This window comes from Mauremys reevesii, linkage group 4 (genome assembly GCF_016161935.1).
Source record: "Mauremys reevesii isolate NIE-2019 linkage group 4, ASM1616193v1, whole genome shotgun sequence".
Lineage (NCBI taxonomy): Eukaryota > Metazoa > Chordata > Testudines > Geoemydidae > Mauremys > Mauremys reevesii.
Genome location: NC_052626.1, coordinates 104,003,390 through 104,023,268, shown reverse-complemented (window position 1 = coordinate 104,023,268; position 19,879 = coordinate 104,003,390). Strand labels below are relative to the sequence as shown.

General features: G+C 40.9%; 1 protein-coding gene across 6 annotated transcripts in view; it reads right to left on the bottom strand.

Annotated features, from left to right (window-relative positions):
* The window catches only part of OTOG (otogelin), a 161,147-nt gene that overhangs the window by 134,346 nt on the left and 6,922 nt on the right, over positions 1-19,879 (bottom strand). For 5 of the 6 annotated variants that reach the window (XM_039537303.1, XM_039537300.1, XM_039537298.1 and 2 more), the window contains 9 exons: positions 17,863-17,953; positions 9,316-9,408; positions 8,772-8,926; positions 6,090-6,208; positions 5,448-5,653; positions 3,907-4,037; positions 2,003-2,109; positions 900-1,009; positions 57-182 (listed from right to left, as the gene is read on the bottom strand). In XM_039537303.1, coding sequence (XP_039393237.1) covers positions 57-182; positions 900-1,009; positions 2,003-2,109; positions 3,907-4,037; positions 5,448-5,653; positions 6,090-6,208; positions 8,772-8,926; positions 9,316-9,408; positions 17,863-17,953 — 1,138 coding nt within the window. Of the gene's footprint in view, positions 1-56; positions 200-899; positions 1,010-2,002; positions 2,110-3,906; positions 4,038-5,447; positions 5,654-6,089; positions 6,209-8,771; positions 8,927-9,315; positions 9,409-17,862; positions 17,954-19,879 lie in introns of those variants that run through there. The other variant, XM_039537304.1, reaches the window with a different exon arrangement.

The following is a 19,879-nucleotide window of genomic DNA, read 5'->3' as shown; positions in this document are numbered from 1 at the left end:
CCATAGGGTAAGTTTAGCCATAGATAAAACAAGTTTGAGAAATAAGGCTGTGTTACCATCTGGACAGTAGCATCCATCGACACAGGGAAGTTCACTGTCAATACACTGTGTTTTTTGCTGACATGAAACCGGGCAACAGTCGATACATTCATTGTAGATTAAATGTTCTTCACAGGTAATAACTGAAAAATGAAACAAGCTGAGAAATGAAAAGGCATTATGCTACCACCTCAGTGGAAGTTAATACTATTCACACTGTTTTCATATATTTTACTTTTTTTAATCCATGTATCAAATCTGACATATTGAATTGTGAAGGTTTATGCAAGTGCTACTTGAATAAAACATTTTTAAGTCCTTGCAAATTTTATATTTCAGAAATCAAAGGAGTATAATCAATATCTGAGACAGCACATTTACAATAGATAACCCACAATGTTTCTAACAGGATGATTTATTTTAAGGCATTTTTAAGCAGGGCTGCCCAGAGGATTCAGGGGGCCTGGGGCAAAGCAATTTCAGGGGCCCCTTCCATAAAAAAAAAAGTTGCAATACTATGAAATACTATATTCTCGTGGGGGTCCCTGCAGGGCCCGGGGCAAATTGCCCCACTAGCCCCCCACTCTGGGCAGCCTTGTTTTTAAGTTATTAAAAAACATAGGCTTCATAATTTGTGACAGTCTTACATTTATATAGAACCTTTCATAATGAAAGTTTCCCAAGTACAGACTAAAAGTGCAAAAATTAGACATAGTGAAGTTCATCCAGCACTGAAGTGCAGTCAGCTCTATGTTGTCTGTGGAAAGCACATTGAACCACAATAGAAAGAAAGATGTGCAGAACTGTCTCAAAGTTCAGCTACTGGGTAATATTTTCAAGTGTGTGAGTAGCCAACATACCACATTGCTGAAAGTGCGTCCGCCATCCATGAAGGGGTTTTCCTGCTTGAGCACAGGTCCTGGCATATTCAGTTAATGCTCGACACCAAGTTGCATTATCAGCTGCTGACCTTATACAAATAAAAATTGGCATGACCTTACTTTCTCCCTATAATCATATAAATATGCATCCATAACTTCATAAACATTTTGCTAAGTCTTTCATTATTTCAACAATATGTATGTTCTGGTATTTGAATTTATATTAGTAAGTAATAACATTTTGAAATACTGTGTTGGTTAAATAACCTAAAGTTCTTAAATGAATAAAACATTCTACCCTGCTTGGGAGACTACTTATCAATATACATGGTGCCTGATTCTGATCTTAATTATACTGGTATAAATGAAGAACAACTCCATTACAATCAATGGTCTTTTATAGCAATGTAAAAGTAACGAGAGTGAGATTAGAATCAGGTTCTTGATTTTTAACAAAGAGAAAAAATTATCTCAGAAAAGTTATCAAGGGAACAAGAGGAAAGCATTAAGAGTGCCATCAATGTGCTCAGCATGGTACAGGATGCAAAAGGCTGTCTTTGCTCCAGCAATCTTACATTTTAAATCACAGTCAGAACAGTTCAGACAAACAGTGCATCAGGTTGCCAGATGACAGAATCATCATCAAGGAGTGTAGATTTTTAAAAAATCATTGATTGTCTCTCTTTGTCAGACTAACATATGTTTTGTGAAAGATTTTTTTTATTTGTTTGTTGATGCAGCAATCCTGCACCATTAGAATAGAACATACTGATTATAGCATAGCATATACAGTAAAATTCATACACACTAAAGGACAGATACATTGGATAATTTAAAACTCATTGAAAGTTACTGGGCCTGAGGTTTTTCTCACTTAAACCAGAGAAATTGAGAGTAACTCCATTGAATCTGTGATGGTATGTGGGTATAAAGCCAGGCCCATTTATTACATCACAAGAACTGCTAGATACAAAGTGTTATGCAGAAAAGACATGCATTGAAGGGTCAGATATATTTTCTGAAAAGATGAAGAAAATGTTGTTATCTACCAGCTTTTGAATTATCAAAAAATGATTACTTACATGCAGAGGTCATTGGTGCAACTGGCCATGAAAGGAAGAGGACTCACATAATCATGACATTGTTCAAATGGGGGCCATAGTAGTGTATTACACAGAGCATATGCCTTCTAAAAAGAAAGAGATTGCTGTTGTGAAAGGAATGTTCTTAAAAACATAAGCAGCATAGCATACGGTGCAAAAGCAAAACATGTGGCATGCTCATTAAGTAACCTCAGGCTAGGAAACAGTTTCTGGATGACTAGAGAAGGAAGAAGGGAGTGAGGTGTCTATTGTTCCAAGGCTTTAGTTCAGAGTCCCCCCCAAAATTGCCTGTAACTGAGGTGAAATGGGATGGGGTCAGCAAACATGATATACTGGGAGCCCAAATTTCTCTCAACAGGGCTGCTTTCCATCCTAAGCTTGTCACAACATTGACTCCTCAGTGCTGTCTGTTACTGTCTGTACAATCACTGGATAGGGACCAAGATGAGAACCTTAGACTCTGTGTTAGAGCTCAATCTGAATGCACTCAAAGTTGTAGTCTGTGTTCTGGTAGGGCCCATTCTAAGCTCAGTGCACGTACCACCACAAAAAAAAACTTCTGCACACTTTAAACATTTACCTGTCATCAATAAAGGCTTCAAACCCCTCCTGCCCTGAATTGAGAGGACCAGACAACCTCTCTCAAATATACCTTCAGGCTTCACAACATGCCCAAGGGTCAATACACTCTGGTTCTGTCAGCCTAGTGGGCAAGTTCCAGCATCCCCTGGCTGCAGACACCCAGCGTGTAGGTCAATTAAAATATACAATAAAATGCATCACAACAAAATGTGACCTCTCAAGTCATCTGTCACTGGCTTCAGTAGAAAATATTTCATCTTGGGGGCTTCCCCAAAGCACATCATGTAGAGGGGGAAAATATTGGAACTGGGGTGGGCAAAAGGGGTAATAGCTAAACCCTTGTTGCTGCCACTTATGATGCATTTTGTCCTTTCTCTGAAAAAAAATAGCTTTGCCTAAGAAAGGATTCCAGGATTGGCCCTTTGGTTTGCAGCATTTCACTGGTACAACTTGAAAAAAATATTGCTCAAGAATGTCACCGGAGTTTTTCTTCCTTGGTTACAGAGATGAAATTTTGGTCCCCAGTGGCAAGAAAAGTGCTTTAATCTCTTTAAGCAGCTGTTTTGGCACCAGATCTAGAAGAAGCCACTGGCCTGGTTTCCAGGCTGCACCTTTTCTTATGATGAGACAGTAGAATGTGCCAAAAGATCAAGGACTACATTACAAATTTAAAAAAGAGAAGGCACATGAAAAAAAGTGCAAGAATGAACCACTCCATCAACCACTCCAAACCCCTTTCTAACTAAGCATAGTCTATGTCTTTGAGGCAGTGTAAGGAAAAAATATGCACCTTGGAACTAGATGACACTAACATAAACATCATACCCAATACTAAAAGTTTTTGACTAAATCCTGCACTCTGAGTATTAAGTGAGGGAAAGAAGATGGTAGGAGAAGCAATTCTCCCTCAACCCAGTATTATCCCCCACCCCTCCCATAGAAGTAGGAAGGCAGAATCTCGCTATAATACTTGAGTTGAGAAAGGCAGACATTTAAACCCACCAGCCTGCACTGCACACCATATCCCTGAAAAAAACATATCTAGCCTCTCAGCCAGCCAGTACATAGGCTGCAGTGAGCAATAAGCAGGAATAGCAAATAGCGATTTGCAGTTTGCTCCTGCTTCACAGTCTCTCTTCATCCCCTTCCTCACAGCCTGCGGGGAGAAGTCCTGCTCTGCACCACAGCATTCCTGTAGCAAAGGACACACTGGGCAGCAACTTTATTCTCCCTCGATGCACTGACCAAGACTCTATAAGAATTACAGACTGTTAATTTCTCTTGTTAATTTTGATTCACACCTGTAAAGAGTCTTGGCTTTGGGTCAAACAGGGTGGCTCATAGGTAAAAGACTTATCCCAGTCAGGTGAGCCCTGTGGACGGTTTTCCCTCCAGCTCTCTACAAACTCTGCAATGTCTTCAGTCAATTTTCCTAAGAAATACACACAAATATTAAAGCATCAATTTGACACAGAACAATAACTGCATTTGTATAGCCTCTTCTATCCGAGTACCTCAGATCTTAACAACCAGGTCAAAGAATGACAGTCTCTTTAAGAGCTGGGTCAGCCCAGGGGCCTCCCATCCGAGGCTGCAAGGTGAGGTCGATAGCCTGAAAGTCCGTATCATGACCAGCAAGGTCTCAGCTTGTTAGGGAGGCCCTGTGGTAGGCCCTGGAGCTCTGGAAATAGCCCAACTGGTTGGTGTCTCCCAGGCAAATGACCTGGAAAGTGAGAGCTGCAGGGAGCAGAAAGGCTTCTACAGAAGACTATGGATTAAGGGAAAGAACCCAGTTATATGAAACTCCCAGGAAGGGGCCTGGAGAATGAGAACAACAAGGGGTCCCTGGGTCAGGGCAAGGGCTTGAAATGTCTGAGAGAGGTGAGGGAAACACCTGTGGGAACTATAGCCCATGTTTGGCACAGGAAATGTTTTTTGCCTACGTTTTTGGTTTAACCAATAAAGTGTGCCTTGAGGACTGAAACTGACTATAGTATAGCATTCATCCTTCGTCAAGCTGGGTGAGGGTAATTTAAAGGACCAGCTGGGAGAAGGCAGCTAAGGGCTGCACTCTGCAAGAAGCCATTAAACTTGAAAGGCCACTTCAAAAGGTATAGAAATAGTATCATTTTTATTTTTGGAGAAAATGAGACAGAAAAAGCTTAAGGGCAAGAATTTCAAAAATGACTAGTGATTTGGGGATTTCAGCTTGAGATACTTTAAAAAAGCCTGATTTTCAAATAGTACCAACCAACCACCCTCAAAATCTGGACCATCTCGTGCCTCAGGTTGGGTGCCCAGAAACTGAGGGTCTGAAATCACTAGTAGAAATCTTGGTTGAAATGAAATGACACATTGCTTGAATTTTTGGTGGTTTTCTTTAATTACAAGTTAAAGTTTAATTATATACTGACTTATCCTCCCAAAATAGTAGTGGTATTTTCAGGTTGCCAGAGACTCCTTGGGCACTTAGAGAGAGAGGAGGGAACACTGTCAAGTGTAAAGAAAAAACCAAAATAAAAAAAAAACACCTATCTACTTTTTAGGTTCCTAGAACCCAAAGTATGAGTACAGTTCTAGCTGGGTGCTGAGCTGAGTTTATTTTGAAAGGCATCCCTAACCATAACCCTGGAGCCAATATTGAACCCAGATATCCTTACAGATAACACCTGACAGAAGGGTTACAATACCTTATTTTAATTTCAAATACAGATCTACTTTTAAAGACAAATTAAGATTACCATAAAAACTACATTGAAGGGAGTAATTTTTGACCAAGAAAATTGAAGTGAACTGAAGCAAACCTATATTAACATCATAACAGATATGTAAAAATACTCACCATAACTAGTCTCAAGCTCATCCTGCAGTATAGCATTGTTGTTTCCACATAACCCATGTGTTTTGCCCAAGTAGTCTGGTGTCAACTTTATATAGACTGCAGATGTACCATCCCAAGCCAGAGTGAATGCATACCGGTGTCTGACTAGGATGTATCCAGCTAGTTTTTGGATGTGTACATTTCCTATAGCACGAGGTAACTGAACTCTATGAAGCAAACATAATTAAAGACAAAAGAGCAAAGAAATTTTATATTTTTAAATGAAAAAAATCTCCATGTAAAGGAATTATTACTCAGTGATTTAATGACTTCCCTATAAACTTGAGGGAAACTGTGCTTTGAGTAACACTGATATAAATCTATAGTAATTCAGTTGAAGCCAACGGAGTTATATCAGATTCACATCCAGCTCCAAACATGAATGAAGAAATTTTATTGTCTAATACCACAACAGTTTAAATATCATTCTCCTAGTGCGCTACTTTGTAAACTGCAGAAATGTTACCATCAATATGGATGGCATATTTGCTTTTTAGCTGCCAATAAGTGATGCTGCTTATATGTAAGGTGATGTAAACAATGTCATGAGAATTGATTCAATGTGAAAACAAAACATACCACAATAAATGTGAATGTAATTACCCAAATCCTTTGTAGATGACCTCACTGCTCAACTTTATTTCTTCATCTCCAGAAAAAAATAGGCTAACAGACCTTTTGCAGGAATAGGGTGAAGATTTGCATTCTGGATCATTATGAACCTGCCAAATGATATTATTGGGGAGAAGTTACATTTTAATAACATTCTCAACATTCCCTATGCTGCCCAACTAATACATTCTGTCCCAATCATGACTTTTAGCAATGATCTCAAGGGGCAACAGGATAGTTTGGTCACCATGGCTTCAGTCCTGGGTTTCTCCAAGACTGCCAAAAATTGTGATATGCAGCACTACAGCTATGCCGCTGTAGTGTAGACACCTGCTATGGAGCTAGAAAGAGTTTTTCCATCAACCTAGCTGCATCTACAGCTACATGTAACTATGTTGCATAGGGTGTGAAATTTTTCAGTTTAAGATATAGGGGTAGACCTGGCCTAATTTGGCCATCATCATCTCTCCAGATTCTGAGCCTGATCATATCCTCCCAGTTTTGCAGTGTACAAAGCAAATTCTATTTAAGATACAATGCTACTAACAGGAACTGGTGACTATATGAGTTGCAGTTGACAAAATGATGCAATGAAAGTTACTGCTTTCCCTAGAGTTTAGCTATTGGAAACAATGGCAATACACTAACACAGAAAAATAAGTACACAGCAGTGACATGCTTGTGGGAGAAGGAGATCAAAGGTTGGCTTCATTGGCAGAGCATAAAGGACAGGGGGGAAAATAAGGAAGACCAATCAAAGATGCAGGAAAAAGCAGAATGAAGTAAGGTGCTGCATGCAAGGACAAGAAGTTTGAACTTGCTGGGCAGTGCAGTGGGAAGCTGTTGAGGTGACTCAGCAAAGGGCAAGGGATTAGAGGGCTGAAATAATGTGTGGGAAAGACTATTTAAATATTTAATGTATAAAAATAATGCACCTGTGTAGCGGGGTGGTTACCTGCTCCTGCCCTGAGGGTTTAAAACAGCCCTGGAGGAGGGCTGTGGAAGGGCAAGACACCTGGGCTGATTGGGAGGAAGCAGGCTCAGCTGGGGCCATGCCGGCCCTATAAAGGCTTTTGAGCCAGGCGCTCAAGCAGACAGTCTCTCTCTGCATTCAGAGAGAGAAGGGTCTGGCTGTAGGGAGCTTGCTTAACCAGGTATCTGGAGTGAAGCAGGGCTGGGGAAAAGCCAAGGGAGCTGGGGTGCTCCAGCCTAGGAAAGCCCCAGGCTGCAGGCCTGGTAAGGCCTATTAGGTACTGGGTTGCAGGGGGCAGCCCACGTGTAGCCAGGGCAACAGGTTCAAATCCCTTTGCCTGTGATGAGCAGATTATACTGCAGTCTGCCCCAGTGAACAGGGGCTAGATGGAGACTGGGCAGTAGCCAAGACTGAGGCAAAGTGGGGATAGTGGGTGGAGGTTCCCCTGGGAGGGGGAGACACAGAACTGTGGGGTACTTCCAGGGGGCAGCACCCAGTTAAAGGGGCACTAGGGTCCTGGAAGAGACATGTGGGGGGGTAGCGGCAGCAGGACACCAGCCTGTAGAGGGTGCTCCAGAGGCTGGATGAGCTAATTCCTTGAATGAGACCAGCAGCAGGTGCCGCAGCAATGAGGCCTGCACGTTTACAACCTGATAATTTAACAGTCTCTTAATTTATGTATTTGATGGAACTATTTTTGAAAGCTGGTCTGTCTCAGCTTCTTCTGTATTATCAGTAGTAGCTCTATTTCTATTAAAGATGAGTTAATATTCAAAATTTGATATTTTAAAAATGCATTTCATAGTTATGAAACTATGCTGCTTACATACTGCAATGACAGGCACTACAGAAACTCTAATACAGATATATAGTAGAATTTAAAATGAGTTTGATTATCTGGTATTACATGGCCAAGTCCCAAGAGGTGCTGAGTACTGCAACTGGGAGTTGTGGGAATTCACTGAGCTTGGCCAAATATGAGTGAGTGGAATTGTGACCAGGCACTTTAGCTGTGGTTCATATGTTCAATTGCACCCACAGAAATCATGAAACCACAGCTGCCAAACCTGAGTGGCATTGTGAGCCCATGCACCAGGTCACAATACCCAGAGTGGGAAGCCAGGCCCAGCCCCACAAAACAGAAGCTGCCACTGTGGGATGAGTGCAGGGTGGGCTCACTATCCAGCTCCCCCATCCTTCCACACTGGACTTGGTTGGGATTAGGATTGTGGTGATAGGGCAGAGGGTGCTGCTGCAGGTAGTTGGTGCCCCTCTTGACTATAACTCAATATGTCCCAGAAAAGTTTAGTATAGTGCCCCCATTGAATTGGGTGCTGCATCCACCTCTGGTGCTCAGCACCTCACCTGATCATGCCTATATATGTTAATACCATTGATAGGGGGAGGGATAGTTCAGTGGTTTGAGCATTGGCCTGCTAAACCCAGGGTTGTGAGTTCAATCCTTGAGGGGGCCACTTAGGGATCTGGGGCAAAAACTGGTCCTGCTAGTGAAGGCAGGGGGCTGGACTCAATGACCTTTCAAGGTCCCTTCCAGTTCTAGGAGATTGGTATAGCTCCACTTATTACCTTTTTTTTAAACCCTTGTAACTTGTCTACAGATCATTTTTCCACTTACAGATAACTTGTGAGTTTAATGCCCTGTGATAGTATGAAACTGACTTAAAAATGCAGTCTCCCACCTGTATAGAGAAACTCTGTTCATCTATTTCATTCTGTCTCACAAGTACATATGTGGATTTCCCGGAGAAATAATAGTAGAGCCCATCAAAGGTTTCAAAATGGTATTGGCCCCATGTTCGGCATATGTTATCCCTTTCAGCACCTGTGTTGTGCACTAGGCAGACAAAAGGAGAGCAATTTGAAAAGCATTAACCTTTTATTTTTTGAAAGAACAGGAAAGTTTAAGAAACACAATGCATTTGTGCTTGGGCTTGCAGTCCCACTACAGGATACGTGCAACACTCAGGGCGGAGGAGATACGAGCTAACACTTCCAACTCTTCGGGTATCTCTCTGCATAACTCAAGGCCAGAAGGATAGCAAGCAGTGACTGGGAGTTGTGCAACTCCAGCTCTGCTAGTGTACGGGCTGTTCCCAGGGCAGGGAGTGACGATGAGCTTTGTCTTTTGGCAAAGGATGTCCATGTGGCTGTGGGGCCTGTATACTCTTAACCCATCCCTGGACAGATTGCATTGTAATAAATCTTTTTTTTTCCCCTACACACCTGTCTGGCATCTTGATCCACTTGCATTAAATCGACTGCAGTCACAAAACTCTCTGTGCACACATTCACCTCCATTAAAACACATGACTCCATCTAAGTGAAGAAACAAGGCTTATTACAAACTAAGTGTGATAATAACTTACATTAACAAGGCCCAATTCTGCCACTGAATATAACTTGCATGTGAGCCAATGGGTATTAGCTGTGCATCTGAAGACTGGATAGGCTGACATCTTTCAACCTGAAGGATCCCAAGAGCTTCACAAACAGTATTCAAAGGCCTGGTCTACACTGGGGGGGGGGCAACTAAGGTATGCGACTTCAGCTACGTGAATAGCGTAGCTGAAGTCGAACTACCTTAGTTCGACTGACTTACCCGTCCTGATGCCGCGGGATCGAAGTCCGTGGCTCCCCCGTCAACTCCGCCACCGCCGTTCGCGGTGGTGGAGTTCTGGAGTCGACGGGAGCGCATCTGGAGTTCGAACTATCACGTCTAGATTATACGCGATAGTTCGAACTCCAAGAAGTCGAACTCTCCACATCGACCCAGCGGGTAAGTATGGACCTACCCATACAGGAATAACTTCACTATTGGAATGCAGACACACATGGCATGGAGGACTGCAGCCAAATGAACAGTGCAATACACTACAATTCAGGCTTGGAAATTCACCAGAGAAGATTTATATTCGATAAAAAGGCTATGGCATATCAAGGCACTCGTAACCCACCTATCACTGGAGTATCTGGGAGTCAACACAAGGATGGCAGGATATCTTAGCATCTAAAAGACCCCGAACACTAAAATGGATGAAGAGCTAAGTCAGCCCTGCCAAAATTCAAACCTGTTAGTCCATGGAGTCTAGATATGTCTAACTGCTAGGCCACTAGTAATTCCCATTCCTTCTGATAACTGGTACGTGTACCAGTCACAAATCAATCTTACAAATATGGACCTGAATCAAAGCAGAGATTGATGCTTTAGTTTCCCTAGCTACTCTCCAACTTTTCAATGTAAAATATTTCTATTCATAAAAGTACAATGAACCTAGAGTATAGAAAGCAGAAACATTTTGATTTGTAATGGCAACTTTGGTTTATCCAGAGCAGATCTCTATCAGAATCTTTTGGGCCAAATTTTCAAAGTATGACATATGATGTATGACCAGCAGAAATATGCAGTTAACTACCAAATTAGCACCTTGAATTGCAACATTGGGGGCCAAAATATCCGCATGGGCATTTTGATGGGTTTGCCTGTTTTGCCCATCTTTATCCTTTAAAGTTTGAGCTTACATGGAAAATCACTGACTTTTAGTAACCATACATAACTCCAGTTACAAATCTGTCAATTTTATCTCCACAAGTATACAAAAGTAGAAAGATAGTTTATAATATCCAGAGAAGAAAAGCTTGATCATCATTTGTATGAAAATAAATGCATCATTATCATTTTAAGACTGGAGCCCTAACCAGGCAAGTTGAACTTTGAAAAAAGTAACCTCAGGTAGGTACAGCTTTTGGATTTGGCCTTTTTTGTTTTTACTTATTTTTCCCTCTAAAAATACTTCAGTCTTTAGATAGAAGCATATTTTTGCTCATACAATTCTTATAACTCACAAATTGTGTACAGAAACACAATATAAGGTCCAGGTTTCACTGGAAACAGATACTGTTTTCTTCTACTTCTAGGGAACATTTCAAACATTAATGTCAAATCACAATCAATAGTGTGTGCCGTCAGGGGAGGCTCCATGTATTTTGCCACCCCAAGCACAGCAGTCAGGCTGCTTTCGGCGGCATGCCTATGGGAGGTCTGCCGGTCCTGTGCCTTTGGCGTACCTGAAGCCGCGGGACCGGCGGACCTCCCACAGGCATGCCGCCGAAGGCAGCCTGACTGCCACCCTTGCAGTGACTGGCAGGCTGCCTCCCACAGCTTGCTGCCCCAGGCACACGCTTGGTACGCTGGTGCCTGGAGCCACCCCTGTGTACAGTGACATCATGAAGTGTCCTGATTCACTTCAGCTTTTGAAAGAGATGACTGTGTTATTTAAAATTTGAACTTTCTCTACCCTTAGAGATACTCATATGAAGCCCAATCCTGAAAACCTACATGCAAGTACTGTGATTGGTTTCAATGGGCTTGGGCTCGGGCTCGTGAGTGAGGCTTCAAGGATTTGCACCCATGTTTTATGATGCAAAGTCATCTCCCATGCATTGTTTTCTTCCAAATATTGGCATTCCCTGCACACAAATACAAAAAACACAAGGACCACCATAAACTCATTCTGACCTATTTTACTAGAATGGATGAATTCTATTTCCTGTAGACTAATTTTAAGATCACAAATCAAAATGTTTTGACAAGTCAGGAAAGGATGCATTCCTATTGCTTTACTGTGACTGTCTTTTGTTGAAGTCTTTAGCTGCTATCTTGCTAGAGTAATTTACCAGTAAACTTAATTTCAAATGCTATTTTCCTGCTTCATTTCCTGTCCTCAGCTAGAAGTTCATTTTATTGATATTTTTCATTACCAATTTTATACAAACACCTGCTATAGCAGGTGCCTAATTTATGCCAGCACTAGAGAACTTCAGTAAAAAATACCATTATAGATAAAATGAGCCATATAGTTCTTTCTTCTTAAAACTTTAATTCTACTAATAAAAAATAATCTGAAGTAAAGCTGAGCATTGAAAGGTATCCTGTGAGAGTGATCCAGCCAAAAGTAACTGCAGCTTCAACAACAAAGAGAAATTAAGAAATTTCAAGTTTAATGAAAAGACTATAATGTCCATATTCATTTTAAAACTAACTGGAATTTGATCTGATTTTCAAATGGGCCTCAAAAATGACACCCAGAAGTTTTGCATGGGCACCCATTTGCACAACTGCCTTTAAATGCATACACTGGGTAACTGCATCACCCACTATAATTTCCATGAATAACCCTTCTAAATAATGGGCTAAATGTGGGATAAACTGAACTATGGCTATACAGGAATTGTCCTATGACAGCATAACCACTCTGAATCCTGCCTTTTAAAACTACATGGAGTTGGTTTATTGATCACAGTACAAGTTTCACTATAAAATGCTCACACTTAAAATCTTACAAAACAGAAGAAATTTGATCTTCTTAAGAATTACTCCCTTTCCTTAAAATTGCACCTATGCTGGCACCTGTAAGATTTCTCAGAAGAGGAGAAATTTTTTGTCCAAGATTTTTAAAAATAGGTGGCTAAATCCATACTTGGTAACCTAAGTAAGTGGTCTGATATGCAAAACCTGCTGAGGACCTAGCACCTCCCCATGAACTATAATTGACTTCAATGGGTGCTGCTAGTTACTCAGCACTTTTGCTAATTAGACACCTAAATCTATGCTTAGGAGGCTAATTTAGGCTGCTATTTATGAAAATTTTCACATTCAACTGCAAGTGTATCCACAGTCTTCACAATTAGTCTACAGAAAGAAGCTGTGCTTTCTCCATATTAGGCACACTGACTTTCATGAAGGGGACTCTGACATTTCAGCCTACATGTATGTAAGGAAAATGTCACCTTATCTAGAAGTTCTCATCTGGGGAATTAATTTTAATATAATAAATGTTTTATTTATATAATATTTATATTGTTTCAACAATATCTGAAAGCAACATTTTGACATTTCCAAAGTGAACTATTTAATTCCATGGGGGGGGGGGGGAAATCAAGATTTTGACTTTTTGTTCCAAACTGGGACAAATACAAATTTCAAAATTTCAAATGTTTTTACAGGACAGAAATTCCATTTTCCAACCAGATCTAGAGACAGGAGACAGTGATTAAGAGGGATTGTCTGAGAGCATAACCAATAACCACCTAATCACTGTCTCTTGTCTCTAGATCTGGTTGGAAAATGGAATTTCTGTCCTGCAAACGTATGAGATTTTGAAATTTGTGTGTGTGTGTGTACACACACACACACTTACACGGAACTATTTCAGTTACAAATTTATTTGAGATGTATATTAAGTGGCAAGTCAGAACAATGGATCAGCTCCCTATTCTCCCATTTCTGGATAGCTGGATTCAAGCCCTGGTTAAAGTTTCCTGGGATGCTGCTTCTGCATAATACAGCTGCCCTTGTCACAAAGGTACCACTCAACAGGCCACAGAGTTCAGCATGACTGGAACACTGGGATGTAACCAGTCAGAGTTGAGAGGGATTGGGAGAGCTTTTTGGGGGGTGGAAGGCAAGCTCTGCAGGCTGTGTATTGTGCTGCACTCCAGCCTACATTAATAGCTGGTCTTCCACTTTATCAAGCGGCAAAGTTAACAATCATTTGGAGAAAGGGGTAGTTATGGGTCACCAGCTTGCCTAGATATATAACCTGCCTTAAAACTGTTTGCAAATGAACATCTGGCTGCTGGGTCAGAATTATCTTACAGCTCCCAGTAACTTTCCCCGTCAAGCTCACTTTTTTCCAGTCAAATTGACAAAAAAGAAGGCTGCCAAGGCAGAGTGCTCAGCCTCCCCACTTTGTTTCAAAGCCCGAGAACTTGGTTGCTCCTCTTCTTCTCCACCTTCTTTGGAGCTGCTTGCGGAGCATGAGCAGCTGGGCTGAAAGGCTCTTGTCAATTTCACAGGTAAAATTGACAAGAGCCTTCCCGGGGGAAGCCAAAACATTCTGTTATGGTTCACCCCATATGGATTATTTTTCCCCTGAAAACCTCCCATTTTTTATCTTTCATCCTGGCCAGGGATGATTCTCCCACCCAAAAATATAAGCTTTTTCACCATTTTCCAACACTTTGCCCATTAGGAGTGAGTAAAGACCACTGAAAATACTCTCCAGGCTGCAAGCATGACTGTGGCAGGACAAACGCAGCAGGTAAATTGTTTGTTTGCTCATTATCATGACATACGTTTCTAACAAAGACAGAGGCCCCAATTTTCCATTGTGTATGATCAGCCGTTGTGGACCGTGGCAGGCACAGGAAGCTGCTTGCAACTCACCAAACTGTGAATGCCCAGCCCCTGCCAAACTTAGAGCAGCAGGTGGCCTAATCTAATTTCCCCAGTGGAAACTCCATAGGGAGTTTCCAATAGCAGAAGATCAGCTGTAGTGGAGCTCATCTCCATTATGCCCACTCCTGCCCCCAGCATACATCTTTCTCCCCCTTACACTGGGGATAGGGTGAGCATCAATCATAGGTAGTAACTACACCACCTCTGCTAGCTTTACCATAGTGGACAATCCCCTGCCCTGTACAAGAGGAATTTTCCTGTGAGCATTTTCACAAAGAGCAATTTGGCACTGGAAAATACAACCCAGATTATTGAAAATGCACAAATCAAGAATGATTTAGATAATGACATAATTAATCCCTTTTGCACTCTACAGCTGCCTTCCTCAATCCCTCCATGTGAAAATTCACCCCTTTGCATAGAGCCTGTGAAACACCGACATACCCCGGTTGTCAGCAGGCGGGATCAAATCTGGGACCTCTGGAGCACAGTGCATGAGCCTCCACTGCATGAGCTAAAAGATAACTGGCTGTTAGCTAAAGCTGCAGAGCAGACTCACTTTATCTTTCTCTGTAAGTGGTCTCTGTGCCACTAGATAGGACAGAACACCACACCCAGAATGTTTGCAGGTTACACCTGTACAAGACTTTTGTACCACATACCCTTTTTAGAGAACGTAAGTGATGCATAAGCCTACTAATGGGTCTCTGAAGTAGGATGAATTTTATGCATAATAGCCTAGCACCTTTCATTCCTGGTCCTGCCCACTGTCTCCCAAGATTGGGAATAGAACTAAGGAATCTTGACTCCCAGCATGTTACACTAGCCAGTGCCTTTAGCAAAGTGGTGAGATACCACCTTTAACAAGAGTAATTTAGCCTTCAGTGTGAAGGTCATTAGGCATCTGTCCTTCTAGATAAGCTAAATGAAATGCAAATGTCCACTTTGATTGGGTTGTCTGAATTGGTTGAGGTGCTGCTGTGTTCTGAAAATTGAGTGAATCCCCAGATAACAGTTTACACTGATAACAAAATTAGTCAGGTGATCTGACAGTCTTCAGGTTGTCCTTCCTTTCACAAGAAGGTGTGTAAAACAATTAAGTATTACTAGTGCAGTACAGCCTGATTTCAGTCCTGCTTCACTGGGTAGTCACTCAGAAGGCCTCAGATAACGTGCAAGTGGAAACCTGGGTTACTTTAATTTTGTTGCACCTATCAAGTAGCTCTTTAGGCTTTCACTGAACAACCTCTCATGCCAGCATTCAGCTTCCTTTCAATTTGTAATCATCTTAAAAAACCCAACATGTTCTCAAGCCAAATGAATCTTTTCAAACTGGAGTTGAGGGTGTCCTCTCAGCATGTATTTAAGTGTTTCTGACCCTCTCTGAAATCCGGTGCTAGAAATTGCACAGAATGGGATAAATTGGGTTTAGATTTTGCCAGCATTCAAGTGACACAAGTGTGTCACTCTGATTTCTCAATAGCAATGCAATTTTCAAAATAGCCCATGGCAAGTCTTTCAAGACAAAGCAACCTCCTGCATTTGGCAAGCAACTTTTTGATTGCGTGTGCCTGGAAGAGCATTATACAACATGGAACAGAAAGATGGGAGACACTACAAAAGAAATTACCCCTCCCTCTTCCCCACACACATTACACATACCCACATGATTCATCAGTCAACATTGCTTACTAACAAAACTCTGTGTATCTTTGGGATATTCTCTTTGAATAAGTGGAAGGATTTTCTTGCATAGAAGCAGGAGGTTCTGTGCTACAGGATTCAACAACTAAATCTCATATGGTATTGTGTTGTGAGCTGCATATTCTCCCAGGGTATGGAGTACCTCTGAATAAAGCAGGTGAAGCACCATCACGTTGAACATCACAGGTGACATCCACTCCTGTGCAGAGGGCTATGGTATGCAGCACTTAAGTCTGACTTGTAGATCTAAAGCGAAACTTAAGTGGTGCATAGACTCTGTATTGGCTCTCTCCTCTCCACAAGAGTGAATTTCATCCTGTTTAGACTATTCATTCTCTGGAGCAAGGATCTTGTCTGTATATTTGTGTATAAAGCATCCATATTACTATACTTCATGCTCTGTATAAGTAACTGGCTTCATTAAGAGGGCAAAATTAATCACAATGAGGGTTGAAAGAGAATTCAATTGAACTACACTGATTTATGCCAGCTGAGGACCTGGCCCATAGTTTTCACATGCTAAATGAACAGTTCATCCTCAATGAGATGCTACCTTGCTTATGTGTTTCTCCAGAGTTTCAAGACACACAATATCTTGTAACTCAGTCATTAGCTAACAGTACTGACCAAAAAGTAATGGGTCATGGTGCTTTATACACAATCAGAGAGGTGTGCAATGGTGAATGGTGACATGCTATTTTTGTTACCTACATATTTATGCAAAATGTTATGATAATGAGCCAAGTCCTGCTCTGTCTTATGCTGGTTTAAATTTAGAGGAACTCCACTCAGTTCAACAGAATCCCTCCAGATTTACATTACTAAATATGGGAATAGAATATGGTACCACTGTGTTTGAGAAAACAAATATAATTGAGAAGTAAATATTCTATTCAAAAAAATAGCATATGGTAACATTAGATATTGCATAATAAAATATATACATTGCCCACAATGGGAATGGAACTATAACAAGGTTTGGAGAATTAAAACAAAACTGTAACTAGGGATTATAAATACAATATAATTTAATAACTGGGTAATCATTATTTTGAGAATTACTATGCAACTACCTCAACTTAGCCCTAGTGCTCAGTTACAAAGCACAAACCCTGAAAGCCAAAGCCTTTTTAGAATATCAATTTGTGAAAAGCATAATAGAAAAACCTATAGACACATGCTATTCAAAGCAATAATGTCCCTTTGACCTAATATGCCTATTTAATTTGTAGACTGTTCTTAGGCACTCTGGCACTGTGATAGATTGTGTTCTCTCATCTATTAATCTCAGCACAATAAAAAGTGAAGCCATTGAACATTTGATTTTTATGTGATAGAAATGTGCTGAATCATATATTATTGTTATACCCCAGGTGTTTTGGGAACATTTATAAAGCAATGGAGCTAAATCAAAACATACACGGTACATGAAAGATAAATGTCTGCAGAAGGAATCGGAGAGTCTCCAAAATAGATCCTGCATGGAAAAACAAGCAGACCAGAACAACAACAACCGAAACATAAAATGGAAGACCAACGGGTGTTACAAAAAGACTCAAAGTAGTATCAGAAAGAAGAACATGACCTCAAATTAAAATAATGTTGCTTATAATGTGCAAATAAATTACAAATATATACCGTTATGAGAACAGTTTAGCCACTGGTATAAACAGGCAGATTAATCAGGTGAGGCCCTATTATGGTAAGTGCTGTAAAAACATTTTTTTTCCATATGTTGTTCTAATTCCCTGTGTAGGACTTAATACTCATATCAAACTATTTCATGAGTTGTCTATTACTCTTCTTATTTAAAAAAAAAAGTAGCTTACTGGATTCTTCACATTTCATACTACGAAAGCTTCTTTCCCAGGATGAGGATGTTGTAGTAGATGAAGAGATATAAACTGAAGTTCCAGGCTCCTTTACAAAAACAAGAAAAAAACCAAACTCATTTAAACAAATTATATTATTGTTTGTTCAAGCTATTTTTCACCTCATAAAATCCAATAGTAAATTCTGACCTTTTTACTAGGATTCATACCTAGATAATGACTCGGAGTAGTCAAATAGATTATGGCCATATTGTGCCATCAACTTTTTAGCAGGGATTAGGATTTTAAATAGATTGGAATAAAGGATTCTTATAAACGAGCCCAGAGCACATTATGTTCCAGTTATTATACAGAGGATTTAAAAAAAACAAACATAGTAACAACTTCCAAAATACCAATATGAGCTACAAAAACTGTATCCACACACTCCCCTTTCCCCCACCTCCTAAAAATTACAGCCTCTACACCTTCATGCTTTTATTTAACAAAGGCAATCAGTGCAAACAATTTCCTGTTTTGGAAATTCTCATCACCAAATGAAATAGTCCAAGAAATGAACAGCTAGGAATTTACTACTGCAAAATCATTTACCATTGTTTGTGTTCTGTACTCCTGAAACAAAATAACCGTTACTAACAGGATACAGTTATGCAAGGTCTTTTCTTAAAGTAAAGATATATTCCATTTTTAAGGTCATGGCCTGATCTAAAGTCCATTGAAGTTAATGGGAGCCTTTCAATCAACTTCAATAAACTCTGGGTTAGGCCCTAAAAGCTTCCTGTCATCTGTGTCTCATTCCCTCTCCCGCACTCAGTAAATTTCCATCATGTATTGCTCAAAAATATAGTCAGGTTCTCCTCTTAGGTTCCCTTTTTCCTGAAAACTTCTGCTGTCATCTCCACTAGGCAGCTAAGCTTTCTAATTTGTCTTGTTGTTTTCCCCCATTCCATGTTTGCAAAGTTACTATGAGTTAGATACCTCTAGATCCAGTTTCATTCCTTTTCTCAAATTACCTTTTTGGCTTTCATTGTTTCTAGTCCATTTCACATGTGTTGTTCTTTGTTGGAATTCCCATTGCTCTACAATTCTCTTATTTTGAGATTCCTTTTACTCTTTCAATTCCTTTTTTTGGTGGGGGAGGGGGGAAGAGCATTCTTTCAATATTAATCTCTTCAGTTTCTTTCTTTCCCCAGGTTGCATTCTGTCCTCCCATCAAGTAACTTAACTATTCACAATGCAAACAACCCCCGGCTCCCAGCTTCCATACTGGGCATCTGTATCACATATCTTTGAATTTGAAATGGAGTTGGTCTAGTCCTAATCTAACAATAGAAGCTCGTGCCAGCACTTTAAAAACAGTTTAGGCATACAGTCTAACCTTTCAGCCCTGGCCATCATTAATCTAACAGTCTCCAGAAAATTTAAAGAGACAACATTCTTTAGGACCATTTAATCAAAGGGGCTTCAACCCACAGTCCTATATTATGCATTTCATTATTTTGATAACTTCTTCAAAGTACAAAGCCTTGGAGATGTACAGGCAAATATAATTTGCATATGTTGTGGTTTGGTATTTACCCAATTTATAGGAAAAAAATGTAGCTTGCATGTACAACTAATATTTTTGTATATAGAGATATGAAAAAACTGCAGATACAATTTTATCCATTTGCTTTTGAAGATGTGGCTTCTAGTATCTAGATTCCAATGTAATATATGGTCAGGGCCGGCTCTAGGTTTTTTGCCGCCCCAAGCAAAAAAAAATTTGGCTGCCCCCCCCATCCCAGCCCTGGGCTCTCCCCCCCCCCCCGCCCCTGCCCCCACCACCCCGCTGCGGCCCCCGCCCTGGGCTCTCCCCCTCCCCACCCCTGCCACCCCAGCGCTGGGCTCCTCCCTTGCCCCCCACCAGTGCCCCCCACACACACACCTCCTGCTGCCCCAGCCCTGGGCTCTCCTCCCCGCACCTGCACCCTCCTTCCGCCGCAGCCCTGGGTCACTGGTAACTCGCTCCCAG